The sequence below is a fragment of the Galleria mellonella genome, unplaced genomic scaffold (assembly GCF_026898425.1).
Source record: "Galleria mellonella isolate WM207_F2 unplaced genomic scaffold, CSIRO_AGI_GalMel_v1 utg78, whole genome shotgun sequence".
Classification (NCBI taxonomy): Eukaryota; Metazoa; Arthropoda; class Insecta; order Lepidoptera; family Pyralidae; genus Galleria; species Galleria mellonella.
This window is the reverse complement of record NW_026442151.1, coordinates 188,175-201,780: the sequence shown is the minus strand read 5'-3', so window position 1 is coordinate 201,780 and position 13,606 is coordinate 188,175. Positions and strand designations below refer to the sequence as shown.

General features: G+C 34.7%; 1 protein-coding gene across 9 annotated transcripts in view; it reads left to right on the top strand.

Moving 5' to 3' along the window:
• The window catches only part of LOC113517650 (uncharacterized), a 124,405-nt gene that overhangs the window by 53,174 nt on the left and 57,625 nt on the right, over nucleotides 1-13,606 (top strand). For 6 of the 9 annotated variants that reach the window (XM_052901556.1, XM_052901554.1, XM_052901552.1 and 3 more), the window contains 20 exons: nucleotides 39-239; nucleotides 1,367-1,657; nucleotides 1,962-3,113; nucleotides 3,193-3,528; nucleotides 3,613-4,872; nucleotides 5,080-5,385; nucleotides 6,139-6,453; nucleotides 6,830-7,150; nucleotides 7,235-7,546; nucleotides 7,624-7,935; nucleotides 8,013-8,324; nucleotides 8,412-8,726; nucleotides 8,824-9,138; nucleotides 9,276-9,602; nucleotides 9,693-10,004; nucleotides 10,219-10,539; nucleotides 10,619-10,933; nucleotides 11,570-11,890; nucleotides 12,417-12,740; nucleotides 12,817-13,146. In XM_052901556.1, the coding sequence (XP_052757516.1) occupies nucleotides 39-239; nucleotides 1,367-1,657; nucleotides 1,962-3,113; nucleotides 3,193-3,528; nucleotides 3,613-4,872; nucleotides 5,080-5,385; nucleotides 6,139-6,453; nucleotides 6,830-7,150; nucleotides 7,235-7,546; nucleotides 7,624-7,935; nucleotides 8,013-8,324; nucleotides 8,412-8,726; nucleotides 8,824-9,138; nucleotides 9,276-9,602; nucleotides 9,693-10,004; nucleotides 10,219-10,539; nucleotides 10,619-10,933; nucleotides 11,570-11,890; nucleotides 12,417-12,740; nucleotides 12,817-13,146 (7,998 nt within the window). The remainder of the gene's footprint in view (nucleotides 1-38; nucleotides 240-1,366; nucleotides 1,658-1,961; nucleotides 3,114-3,192; nucleotides 3,529-3,612; nucleotides 4,873-5,079; nucleotides 5,386-6,138; nucleotides 6,454-6,829; nucleotides 7,151-7,234; nucleotides 7,547-7,623; nucleotides 7,936-8,012; nucleotides 8,325-8,411; nucleotides 8,727-8,823; nucleotides 9,139-9,275; nucleotides 9,603-9,692; nucleotides 10,005-10,218; nucleotides 10,540-10,618; nucleotides 10,934-11,569; nucleotides 11,891-12,416; nucleotides 12,741-12,816; nucleotides 13,147-13,606) is intronic. The other 3 variants (XM_052901553.1, XM_052901550.1, XM_052901555.1) reach the window with 2 other exon arrangements.

The following is a 13,606-nucleotide window of genomic DNA, read 5'->3' as shown; positions in this document are numbered from 1 at the left end:
AATATTTTTACATTAATATATTTACATTTTATTTTTAGTAGTTAATTCAGGGTCGGTATGTCAATATAACGAAGATTGCCCGCCTAATTTATTATGTGATAGACTGAATAGAGTATGCATAAATCCGTGCGCCATTAATAGTTGCGGGGATAATGCTGAGTGTATACCTGTAAACCACGGGATTGAATGTAAATGTTATGCCGGCTTTACTGGAAATGCTTATCTAGAATGTTTCCAGGGTAAGTAAATTACTTATATTTTTAAATTCTACTAATTTTAAGAATAATATTTCGTTCATAATTCCAACTATTTTACCAGAGGGAGAATGTACATAAGTTGTTGGGCACCTCTGTCCCATTAGTGTTTCTACCGTGAAGCAGTTGTGTTTACATGGCTGTGTTTCGGTTTGAAGGGTATGGTTTGATAATATGGCAGTGAATTTAAAGGGTACAGAGGAATATCATCTGAGTCCTCAGGAATGATAACGCATGGGGAGTATCATGGGCGAAATAGTACACTCTGTTATGTCCATAGTACTGCTCATGTCTATAGGCGACGGTTACCACTTTCCATTAGGTGGTATTGTATTATTTGGTATTGTTAATATTTTAAATAGCTAGTATTAGAAATTATCCTCGATGCTACTGATAACAAAAACCTGTATTATATTGACAATATACATAATCTAAGCTATAATTAACCTTTTTATTGGATTAGAAATTTGTTAATATTTTACTGAACTGTTATTTTGCGGCAGTCCATATCACTGGTTATTTGATTTGAAAACTTCACTACTAAAAAGATATAAATTAGGTAACACAGTTGAAAATTAATCATTAGTAGTTTGGGTTAACACTAGACTCCGAGCTGCGATCTAATAATTTGTCTGAAGATGCCAGTTAGTATGATGCCTGTTTTGAAACACGTGTTGCAAAACATGCGTGAACAAATTAGCAGTCGGAGATTGATGGCTAATATGGAAGGTCGTTGAACTTCTAATAGTAAAAATGGTGGTCAATCTCTGAGTGTTGGCAATCACATACTCGTACATATTAACGGTAGAAGAATTAAACAAAATAATTCAGATCAAATAACCAATAAATATGTGTTATTGAAAATTTTACAATATGTATATCATATCTATTGTAAAAATGTTTAGTTAGGCAGCGAATGAAACGCAGAAATTAAATGTAAGAAATTATATTCAGTACCGTAGAATTCGGTTACGGTAGCAGCCGTTGCATTTAAGTGAATACGATTTCATTAATTTATAAATAAGAGTAAGACTATGTATTGTTGTTAATTAGTAAACAATGTTTTCGTATTTAAAAATAAAGATTGTGATTAGCCATAACCTTAATTTTAGTACAAGGATGTCGATCTGATAATGAATGTGCCAATTCCGAAGCATGTATGAATGGAAAATGCGGTTCTCCATGTCGGTGTGGTGCAAATGCAATTTGTGATGTGCTCAATCATCGCGCGTCGTGCAAGTGTCTTCCAGGATATAGCGGAAATCCAACTCTTGGCTGCGAGCCCCCTATAAATCCTTGCTCTCCAAATCCATGTGGAAGCAACGCATTATGTGAAAATGATAATGGAAGTCCAATTTGTTATTGTCCAAAAGGATTAACTGGAAATCCATTTAAAAATTGTAGTAAGTAACAATTATTTTTTAAAGTTATATAAGAATTAATCGGTTATTATAAGATAATAAATAATGTAATCTGATAATAAAATATTAGAATAGTTTAAAATTTTGTTCCAAATGTTTTTGTAAATTCACTAACATTTTTCATCATCATATATTTATCATAAGATTTTACGCTCTATCTATAATACAGAGCCATGATGGATGGAAGAGAGTTTAATAATATGCACTAATTTGTATATATAAATGTTCGGTCATATGACTTTTATTGTCTTAAAAACTACTCACTTAATAAATTTCATAATTTCAGTTCCTGAAGGCAATGAATGTGAACCAAATCCATGTGGCCCTAATTCGGGATGTCGTTTAATAGAAAATAAACCAGCATGTTTCTGCTTACCAAATTATGAAGGAAATCCACCAAGACAGTCGTGTAGATTACCAAACAACCCTTGTCACCCATCTCCATGTGGACCTAATACACAATGTACGGTATTATCAAATGGATTCGCTAAATGCACCTGTTTACCAGGTTATATTGAAAGTCCAAATACAGTTCGAGGTTGTGTGGAAGCACGTAATCCTTGTGAGCCAAATACGTGTGGAATCGGTGCACGTTGCGATCAAAATAGAGTACCAGCCTGTTACTGTCCAGAAAATACAATAGGAAATCCATACAAATCTTGTATTAATCGACCATATTTGCCACCTCACGGGCTTTGTCAACCGGGCCCTTGTGGAGCGAATGCAGATTGCTATGTAAGTAGCAATACGGAAATGTGTTTCTGTAAATTTGGTTTCACTGGTGATCCTTACGCTGGATGTCAACCGAGAAAAAGTCCTTGTAATCCAAATCCATGCGGTCCACTAGCAATTTGTAGTCCTAACTATGAAGGGCAAGCATTATGTACTTGCCCAGAAGGTAGTACCGGTGATCCTTATGGTCTCGAGGGTTGTCAGTCTCGTGAGTGTGAAGTCGACGACGAATGTGCAATCAACAAAGCCTGTATTGGATATTCCTGCCGTGACCCTTGCCCAGGTGTTTGTGGCTTGAACGCTATTTGTCATGTAGAATCTCATCGTCCTTTATGTACATGTGAAAATGGGCTAATAGGCAATCCTCTCATATGCTGTTTACCACCAGAAGACCAAAAATCCTCAACACCTTGCAGTAAAGCACAATGTGGTATTAATGCAATTTGTCAAGATGTCGGAGATACAGCATTATGTTCTTGTCCTCCCGAGTTCTCTGGAAATCCAACAATCGAATGCAAGCCGGAATGTGTAATGAATTCTGATTGCTTGTCAAATGAAGCGTGTTTGAACAAAAAGTGTGTAGATCCATGTGCATTTGATAACGTTTGTGGCATCAATGCTGTTTGCCTATGCTCAGATCACACAGTATCATGTTTGTGCAAAGATGGATATATAGGTGATCCCTTAACACAATGTATATATCGGCGTAAGTATAATCTTTTACAATTCAATTGTATTTTTATTTTGTTATAATAATTTAATTCTTAATTACTTTAAATTTTCAGCTATTCTTGTAACACCTGATAACACTACAGTTCAACCATGTTCCCCAAATCCATGTGACCCTAATGCTCCATGTGATACTTATGGAAATCAATTTGCCATATGTGATGCTTGTGCTGAGCCAAATGCTGCGAGTAATCCTGCTTGTAGACCAGAGTGCATGTTGAGTTCCGATTGTCCTTTTGATAAAGCATGTCTAAGAAATAAATGCATAGATCCATGCCCAGGGTCATGCGGTATAAACGCTGAATGTACAATATATCATCACAATCCAATTTGCCGATGTTTAAATGGTTTTGTAGGAAACCCATATGAACATTGCAAGGCCATTACGGAACGTAAGAAATTTTTCTTTCTATTTATAATTTTCTACCAATGGTTTAATTGACAACTTTTTAATAACATTTCAATTTTATTTACAGCTGTGTTAACAAATAAATACTGTGATAATGTTCAATGTGGAGACAATGCTATATGCCAAGATTTAAATGGTGCTTTAACATGCCAATGTATACCAAATTTCTATGGAAATCCGTACTTATCCTGCCGACCGGAATGTGTTGTAAATAGCGATTGCCAGTCCAATTTGGCTTGTTTAAACAATAAATGTGAAAATCCTTGTCAAGATATTTGCGGTATTGGAGCTTTATGTAAAACAGTGAACCATCATGCTGTATGTTACTGTGAGCAAAGTTATACGGGAGATCCATATATAAGATGTCAACCAATACCTACACTGCCACCAGTTTTAACTACATGCGACCCATCACCTTGTGGACCATATAGTCGATGTATTATATCACCCACAGGATTTGCAGTATGTTCATGTTTACCTGGTCATAGAGGTGTAGCACCAATGTGTCAGCCCGAATGTGTTAGCAATTCAGACTGCCAGCAATTCGAAACATGTGTAAACCAACGTTGTTCAAATCCTTGTCAAGGTAGCTGCGGTGTCAATGCAGATTGTTTTGTTTTAAATCATAATCCAATATGCAGCTGTGGTAATGATAAAACAGGAGATCCATTTACAGTATGCACGGATATCGTCGATATACCCGATGTAAAAAATCCCTGTATTCCTTCTCCATGTGGTCCAAATTCTGTTTGCGAGATAAAGCTTAACCATCCAGTATGTTCTTGTCAACCTAATTATTCTGGCACACCGCCATACTGTAGACCAGAATGTGTTATAAGTCAAGAGTGCCCTTCAAATCAAGCTTGCATAAATGAGAAGTGTGTGGATCCGTGTCTAGGTGCATGCGGAAATAACGCCAAATGTAATGTTGTGAATCATACTCCTTTGTGTAGTTGTTTAGATGGTTACAGAGGAGATGCTTTTATTGGATGTGTTATAATATCTAAAAATGAGTCATTAACTCCATGCAATCCTTCTCCTTGTGGCGAGAACACGATGTGTACTGTAGTAGATAATGTAGCTCGTTGTACATGTATTCCTCCTAATATCGGAAATCCTTACGCTGGTGGCTGTCGGCCAGAATGCACCTTGAATTCCGATTGTCCAAACCATTTAGCCTGTTTATCAAATTACTGCCGAGATCCATGCAAAGACTTATGTGGTATAAACGCAGAATGTGCAGTCTTGAACCATGTTCCAATATGTACTTGTTTTAAAGGACATGAAGGCGATCCATTTTCTTCATGTCGACCTAAATCTAAACCATGTAAGTGTTATGGTATATTAATAGATTATAATATTACTTACATACGTAACTCGTGTTAGGTTTACTGCTAATAAAAGCAGTGAAATTAATGTAATTAAATACAAATATATTAAGTAATACCTATAATCTGTATAATAAAGTTCTAATTATTTAATATTTTCATCTGGATACTTTCTATATTAATTAATGATAATTATATTTTTACAGCTACACCAATCAATCCTTGCTCACCGTCACCATGTGGGCCAAATAGCGAGTGTCATGTTGCAAATGAACGAGCTGCTTGTTCTTGTAAAGTAGGCTATCTTGGCGCACCTCCTGCTTGTCGCCCAGAGTGTGCCGTCAGTTCTGATTGCCCGCCCAACAAAGCATGTATAAATCTTAAATGCAAGGATCCCTGTCTTAACGTATGCGGTCTTGATGCTCGATGTCATGTAGTTGGACATAATCCAATTTGCACTTGTCCTGAAAATTTCCCTGATGGAGATCCATTTATTAAATGCTACAGAAAAAGTTAGTATTATTTTTATATAATAAAAGCTACACAACATTTCATTTATCCAACTTGCTGATGCTTTATATTATAATTGTAAGATCTACGTGCATCTAGGAACCCAAATAAGTCAGGAAAACCCGAGTCAATTTACTTATAAGAAGGATAGATGATGACTGAACCGATCAGTCTAATTTAGGGTCAGTTAATTTTCTAGATTGATCTATACGAAAATTTTACATAAGAACCTTTTGAAAAATAACATGCTTACCATCGTGTCATAGATTGTTATAATAGCAAGACGTGTAGTATAACAATTACAAAAATAATTATATATTCATCCTATTAAAATTATATTCCATCTACACTTTATTATTTAATATGAAAATGGGAAATTTTAAACAGCTAAACTGATTTAAATAAAATTTGATACACTGATTATGCATATTTAATTAACACATAGGCTACTTTTATCTTAAATTTAAAGCTAAAGCTTAATAATCCTACTATTTTATTTCTTGTATAATAAAATGCCTGTATGTTTATTCTGGCACTATACCAATACTACTACTACATTGGATGCTGTTTTCATAGTCGTGTTCCTGAAAGTCTAACTTTAAATCTGGTAGGTATATATTTCTCCTTGATAGACTATCCATACGTAAAATTAATTCAACTTCTGAAATCTACGTATACTAAGTAGTGGGCAAAAAACTAGTGGATTAATGAATGAGGAAATATTAGTGGAATTATAAATTTATCTATATTTACAGAGGTTATGCAGCCGCCACCGGATCCATGTTTGCCTTCACCCTGTGGACCTCATTCAACTTGCCGCAACGAAGGCAACCGTGCAATATGCGCGTGCGATCCCGGTACTTTGGGTGCCCCACCTGCCTGTCGACCACAATGTGTTATCAACCAAGATTGCCCTCTTGCACTTGCCTGTCTTGCTGGTACATGCGTCAATCCCTGTATCGGTTCTTGTGGTTTCAACGCTCGTTGTATCGTGCAAAATCATCGACCCATATGCTCCTGTGATGAAGGTTATTCAGGAGATCCCTTTGCCGGTTGTAATCCTATTGAAGGTAAGTTTATGAAAGACTATTTTGTTTTGTAGATAGGATAGTATTTGTGTCACATATTGTACCTTGTTATTATCATTCTGCATGTTTACTAGATACCTCTACACAGGGTTAAATCGAAATCGTTAGCATCTTTTTGAACGAGTGTTCTACAGGTGAAACATGGGTCGAAAAGACAAAAATGATAAAATATTTCTGAATTTATAATTGACGAAATTTCTGTATTAATATATTCTATAGCACAGGCAGATTCTTAATTTTATGTACGGCTAAAGGCTTCGATTTTACTCTGTACATCAATTTCATAAATGATATCTATTACCGTAGTGCTATATTATAGTAGATATTAAAGCATGTTTTGTATATTATATATTTTCAGCACCAAAAGATATACCTGTGCATTATCCTTGTAATCCATCACCTTGTGGGCCTAATACAGTGTGTCGGGAAAGAAACGGTGCTGGGTCATGTACTTGTATTGATGATTATTATGGCGATCCATATGTAGGATGTCATCCAGAGTGTGTCATGAACACAGATTGTTCTATAGATAGATCCTGTTTCAATAATAAATGTGTGGATCCATGTTCTGGTACATGTGGACAAAATGCTGATTGTCGAGTTGTAAATCATGCTCCTTCATGTTACTGCCTGCCTGGATATACTGGAAACCCTCTTCATGCATGCAATCTCTTTCCGAGTAAGATCTTTTCTACTTTATCTTTTTCTTTCTTTATTTCTGAAATCTAAACTTATATCTTTCTACTATCCCTATTTACTTTAGTTTCATCAGTGCCCGTGGATCCGTGTCATCCGTCACCTTGTGGACCATACAGTAAATGCCGTACTTTTAACGGTCACGCCGTTTGCACATGTCTTGATATGTGTGTCGGTTCTCCGCCTAATTGTCGACCTGAGTGTATAGTGAGTTCTGACTGTCGACCAGATAAAGCATGCATGAATCAAAAGTGTCAGGATCCTTGTCCCGGTATGTGCGGCGTAAACGCGGAATGTCAAGTGGTAAATCATAATCCGATATGTAGTTGCCAAAATAGCTACACAGGCGATCCTTTTGTACGATGTTACATTGACGAACGTAAGTTTTTATTATTACTTCTTCACAAATATTCTAATAAATTTAAAGGTACTATAAAATGATATTTTTAATAACAGGGCCGAATATACCAATAGACGTTTGTACTCCAAGTCCATGTGGCCCACATTCGCAATGTAAAGAAATTAATGGTGTACCAGTTTGTTCGTGTTTGGATGAGTACATAGGCCGTCCGCCAAATTGCAGACCAGAATGCATCATAAATATCGAATGTCCTGGAAATCTTGCATGTATATCGGAAAAATGTAGCGATCCATGCCCTGGATCTTGCGGTTTACATGCTACGTGTAATGTAGTTAAACATATACCTATATGTACATGTGAACAAGGTTACACTGGAGATCCCTTCTCAGGATGCTCATTAATTCCACGTGAGTTGTAATGATTTGTACTTATTTCAAATTTAGATGCTATAAAACACCATACTTAAAGTTTTTGTAATTTTTAGCCATCGAATTCCAGGACGTTAATCCATGTGCATTATCTCCTTGTGGTGCAAATGCTGTATGTAAAGAAAGAAATGGTGCAGGATCTTGTTCCTGTCTTCCAGAATATTATGGAGATCCATATGTTGAATGTAGACCTGAATGCGTTTTAAATACAGATTGTCCCAAAAATAAAGCGTGCATAAACAATAAGTGCAAGGATCCTTGTCCAGGAGTTTGCGGTATGAATGCAGAATGTCGCGTAAATAATCATGCTCCATCTTGTGCCTGTCTACCAGGTTATGAAGGAAACCCATTTACATCCTGTTATTTAAGTATGTATCGTATTATTATTTTGTTTTAATCGTATTTTACTTAGAAATACAAGTAAAAATAAAATAATATTACATGAATTATTTTAGGCCCTGTTGAAAAGCCCACTGATCCATGTTTACCATCGCCTTGTGGCCCTTATAGTTTATGTCGTGTGAACAATGGGCATGCCATATGTTCATGCCAGGAGCAATATTTCGGATCTCCTCCTTTCTGTCGCCCAGAATGTATGGTTAGCAGCGATTGTATGCCAAATAAGGCCTGTTTAAATCAAAAATGTGTAGATCCGTGCATAGGAGCATGCGGAAGTAATACTCATTGTACTGTAGTCAACCATAATGCACTATGCAGTTGTCTACAAAACTATATCGGTGATCCGTTTACAAATTGCATATATAAGGAACGTGAGTTGAAATTTATTAACTATATATTGAATTTATTTTATATATAATTCTTAACAATTACAATAATAAAACTAAGATTTAAAAATCAATGTTTTAGGAGATCAACCAAAACCATCAAGAAATCCTTGTATTCCTTCACCATGTGGACCAAATTCTCAATGTCGTATTATAGGGGAAACGCCAGCATGTTCTTGCCAACCGGGTTATATAGGTCGCGCCCCTAATTGTCGACCTGAATGTATATATGATGAAGAATGCCCTAGTAATCTTGCTTGTATTCGGGAAAAATGTTATAATCCTTGTGAAGGTTCTTGTGGTTCTAACGCAGAATGTGTTGTTATAAACCACAAAGCAGTATGCCATTGTCGTGAAAGTTATACTGGTGATCCATTTAGAGGTTGTATTTTTATTGGTAAGTTCCTGTGATTGAGTTATTTTTTTAAAGTTACACAACAAAGTTATGTTTCGTCAAAAAATGAAACTGCTGTTTTTTAATATGATTACTTATCTGGTTATATTGGAAATTTCATAATTATGTAATGCTTTTAGTCAAAGTACCGATTGAAGATGAGACAAATCCATGTAACCCGTCACCATGTGGCCCAAATGCTATATGCACAGAAAGAAATAATGCTGGTGCGTGTACGTGTCAAACAGGATATTTTGGAGATCCATACTTAGGCTGTAGACCTGAATGCGTTACAAACAATGACTGTCCATTACAAAAAGCTTGTTCAAATAACAAGTGTATAGAACCATGTCAAGGAGCATGTGGAATTAATGCGCAATGTACTGTAGCACATCATAAACCGGTTTGTTTATGTATTGACGGATACGAAGGAAATCCTGTAATATCGTGTCATCCACAAAGAATACGTTAGTAATAAAAAAAAATATTTATAATTTTATATAATATATAAACGAATATTTTGTACTGAAAATTTAATATTTCATATGTTATTTTAGCTCCTAAAACGGAAGTAAATCCATGCATTCCAACGCCATGTGGACCATATAGTACATGTAAAGTAGTAGATGGACATGGAGTTTGTTCATGTCAAGACGGATACGTTGGCGCACCTCCAACTTGCCGCCCTGAATGCGTTATTAGTACAGATTGTCCTCAACATCAGGCTTGTATTAAACAAAAATGCAGAGATCCATGCCCAGGAACTTGTGGTGTTAATGCTCGATGCCAAACTATTAATCATAATCCGATTTGTACCTGCAAAGCAGGATTTACAGGAGATCCATTTGTTACATGCCAGTTAGAGCCAAGTAAGATTATATTAAAAAAAATAAAATTATATTTATTAAAAAAGATGTTTAATAATTTATTTTAATCAGAAACAAACCCCTTGTGTACGTCGCGTATTTTCTCTCCTTCTTGCATGATCTTATTCTGAGATGTTATTCTATTACTTTTTTATCTGATATTCTTATTTATATTCTATTTACTATCTTTCTTAATCTATTTTGTTTTCTTTCTTAGAACCTATTTTAATGGGGCCTAAAGGAAATCCATGTGTACCTTCACCGTGTGGTCCATATTCACAATGTAAAGTGATTGGAGAAGCGCCTGCATGTTCATGCTTACCAAGTTACATTGGTGTAGCTCCAAATTGTAGACCAGAATGTTCCATAAACGCGGAATGTCCTGGTAATCTTGCATGCCAAAATGAAAAATGTGTAGATCCATGCCCTGGTTCTTGCGGTTTAAATGCGGAATGTTCTGTAGCAAATCATGTAGCGTTGTGTAATTGTATATCAGGGTATTCAGGTGATCCATTCAGTGGATGTTCACCAGTTGAGAGTAAGTTTCATTAATTGACTGTGATGACTTCATCCGGAGTCTATAAATTTTTAATCACCTAAAATTGTAATTTTTATAGGTAAATCAGAACCACCGCCCAATCCTTGTAATCCGTCACCTTGTGGAGCAAATGCAATATGTAAAGAAAGAAATGGTGTGGGATCATGTTCTTGTTTGCCAGAATATTTCGGTGATCCATATACAGGCTGTCGTCCAGAGTGTGTGTCTAATTCTGATTGTGATCGCAATAAAGCCTGTTCAAACAATAAATGTAAAGATCCCTGCCCAGGAACGTGTGGCATAAACGCTGAATGCAGAACAGTTAACCATTCACCGACATGCACCTGCTTATCGGGTTATACTGGTAACCCTATAATCAAATGTGAAATAGGAAGTGAGTATATTATCTATCTTTTTTCACTAAGAAAAGTTATAATAACACTTTAATATATTGTCTTTATTTAGATTATTGTCAGCCGTTTAGGACATGAACGGCAAAAATAAACAACCAAACAGATAAAATTCTAAAATATGTTGAATTTGATTAAATGTTCTCTCCATTTTGTTTTTTTTTTGTATATCTGAGGAATGGACAAACATGAGAACTATCTGTTTCTATTCTTTAATATTCTTTTTATTTCCATAATATTAATTTAACTGTTTAAACTAAAACGAAAAATCGGTAACAATGATTAAAAACGTAAAATTCAGTCAATTATCTATTGTTTCATATATTGTTACAAATTTTTAGCTTTTCAGAAATAGGAAAAATAGAGTATCAAAATGAATAGAACTAGATATTAAATTTGACCTTAAGAACACAACTGTGAAAGTCGCATCCAATTTGGTGCAGCGTGATGGAGGAATAAACATACAGACTAGTCAGATAAATTTTCTCAAAATACAAAAAAAAAATCCACTGATTTTAATAAGACTCCTCATATATATAATATATTTTTTAAATAATCTAAAATCCTATGTCATGCATCATCTTCTTAAAATTTAAATTATTTTTATTTTGTTTTTACAGCCTCTGATAAATCAGAATCTCCACAAGATCCCTGCAAACCCTCGCCTTGTGGGCCTAATAGCCTTTGTCGAGTAATAAATGGACACAGTGTGTGTACTTGTGAAAGTGGTTATGTCGGGACTCCGCCATCCTGTCGTCCTGAATGTATCGTTAGCTCTGAATGTCCACAAGATAAAGCATGTGTTAATAAGAAATGTGTAGATCCATGTCCTAACACTTGTGGACTTAATGCTCGATGCCAAGTTATAACGCATAATCCCATTTGCAGTTGTTCTCCAGGATTTACTGGTGATCCATTTACTAGATGCAATCCTGAAGAAAGTAAGTAATTTACCTACATACAATTATTGAGTTTTATGTTCTTTCTTATTTAATTCGTTCTTATTTAATTGATTAATTTTAGAAATATGAAAGCGTAGCGGTTTTTTGTATTAATTGCCGCATGCATTCTTATGTAAAATGTGAATACTATAACTATCAGATGGCAATATAACGTGGTCTAGTGTTTTGAAGTCCCATTTGTCCAGTTGTTCTCATTGGGCAAAATATGGTCGATTTGGCTCACTGTCATACTCGTGATCCATTTACTAGATGCATTAATTGTTTAACCAGTTGGTTAATTCAATTTTTTTTTCTTTTTGAGTATTTAATTGAATTAGTGCTAATTGTAATTTAACTTAAAAATGTAAAATAATAATAAAATTATTTAAAAGAGCCTACATACAATTAAAAAAAATGTAATGACTTTTCAAAAGTGCTTGAATGTAAGTTTATTTGAATAAATGATTTTCTTTATTCTAACAGTTCAATGGAATTCATATAAATTAAAATATTTTAATCATTTCAGGACGAGACCCTAATTTCAATGAAAACCCATGTGTACCTTCACCTTGTGGACCTAATTCTGAATGTCGTGTAATTGGAGATCAAGCTGCTTGTTCCTGTCTAGCAAATTACATTGGAAGAGTTCCGAATTGTAGACCAGAATGTACAATAGATGCTGAATGTCCCAGTAATACAGCCTGCATTAATGAACGTTGTAAAGATCCATGTCAAGGCGCATGTGGCTCAAATGCACTATGCTTAACAGTAAATCACAACCCGATATGTAGTTGTCAACAAGGTTTTACAGGAGATGCCAATAATAATTGTAATCAAATTCTTATACCTCGTAAGTCTTCGTATTTATTATAAAATAATTATTGTACTATTAATACACCATTTAAACATATTTTTTTTTATTGTAGCTACTGAAATGTCTGTTACGAGTCCATGTTCTCCATCACCGTGTGGACTGAATGCAGAATGTCGCGAGCATAACGGAGCGGGAGCGTGTCTTTGTTTTGATGGTTATTATGGTGATCCATATAATCCTCAGGGATGTCGTAGAGAATGTGAAAATAATGACGACTGTGCACCAAACTTAGCATGTACAAGATACAAGTGTATTGATCCCTGTCATAATATATGTGGTCAATTCGCTCAATGCTCTGTAGATAACCATGTACCTATATGTACTTGTCCACGAGGTTTCACAGGAGATCCATTCTTTGAGTGTAAAGAAATTGTAATACCACGTAAGTTAATAATTAATTATTCAAATAAATATTTTTATTTTTTTTATATTTTGACTTTTCTAGAAGTGAAATTAATAGGTATAAATGAGATAAATGTGAAAAATTATTAATATTATTATTAATTTTTAATACATTATAACAATTTATGAATAAAATAAATACATAAAAAAATTATCATTAAATCAATAATATATTTGTATAAACATAAATACAGTTATAAATTAGATATTGTGTTTTATGATATCCACAGTATTGTCTATATAAGAGATAACAATTGCCATTTCCTATCAGTTGGGTTATTAGCTTGTTTAGGGTTTTAAACATCATAAAAGTAAATTTCTAAAGTACGATGTTGATACGATTTCTTAAGGGTTTTACGTTGTTATTTTTAATAATTTTGTAGAGGTAGCTTTGTATATACATATAATGTATCTTAATTATTGTACTCCTGCAAAGCCGG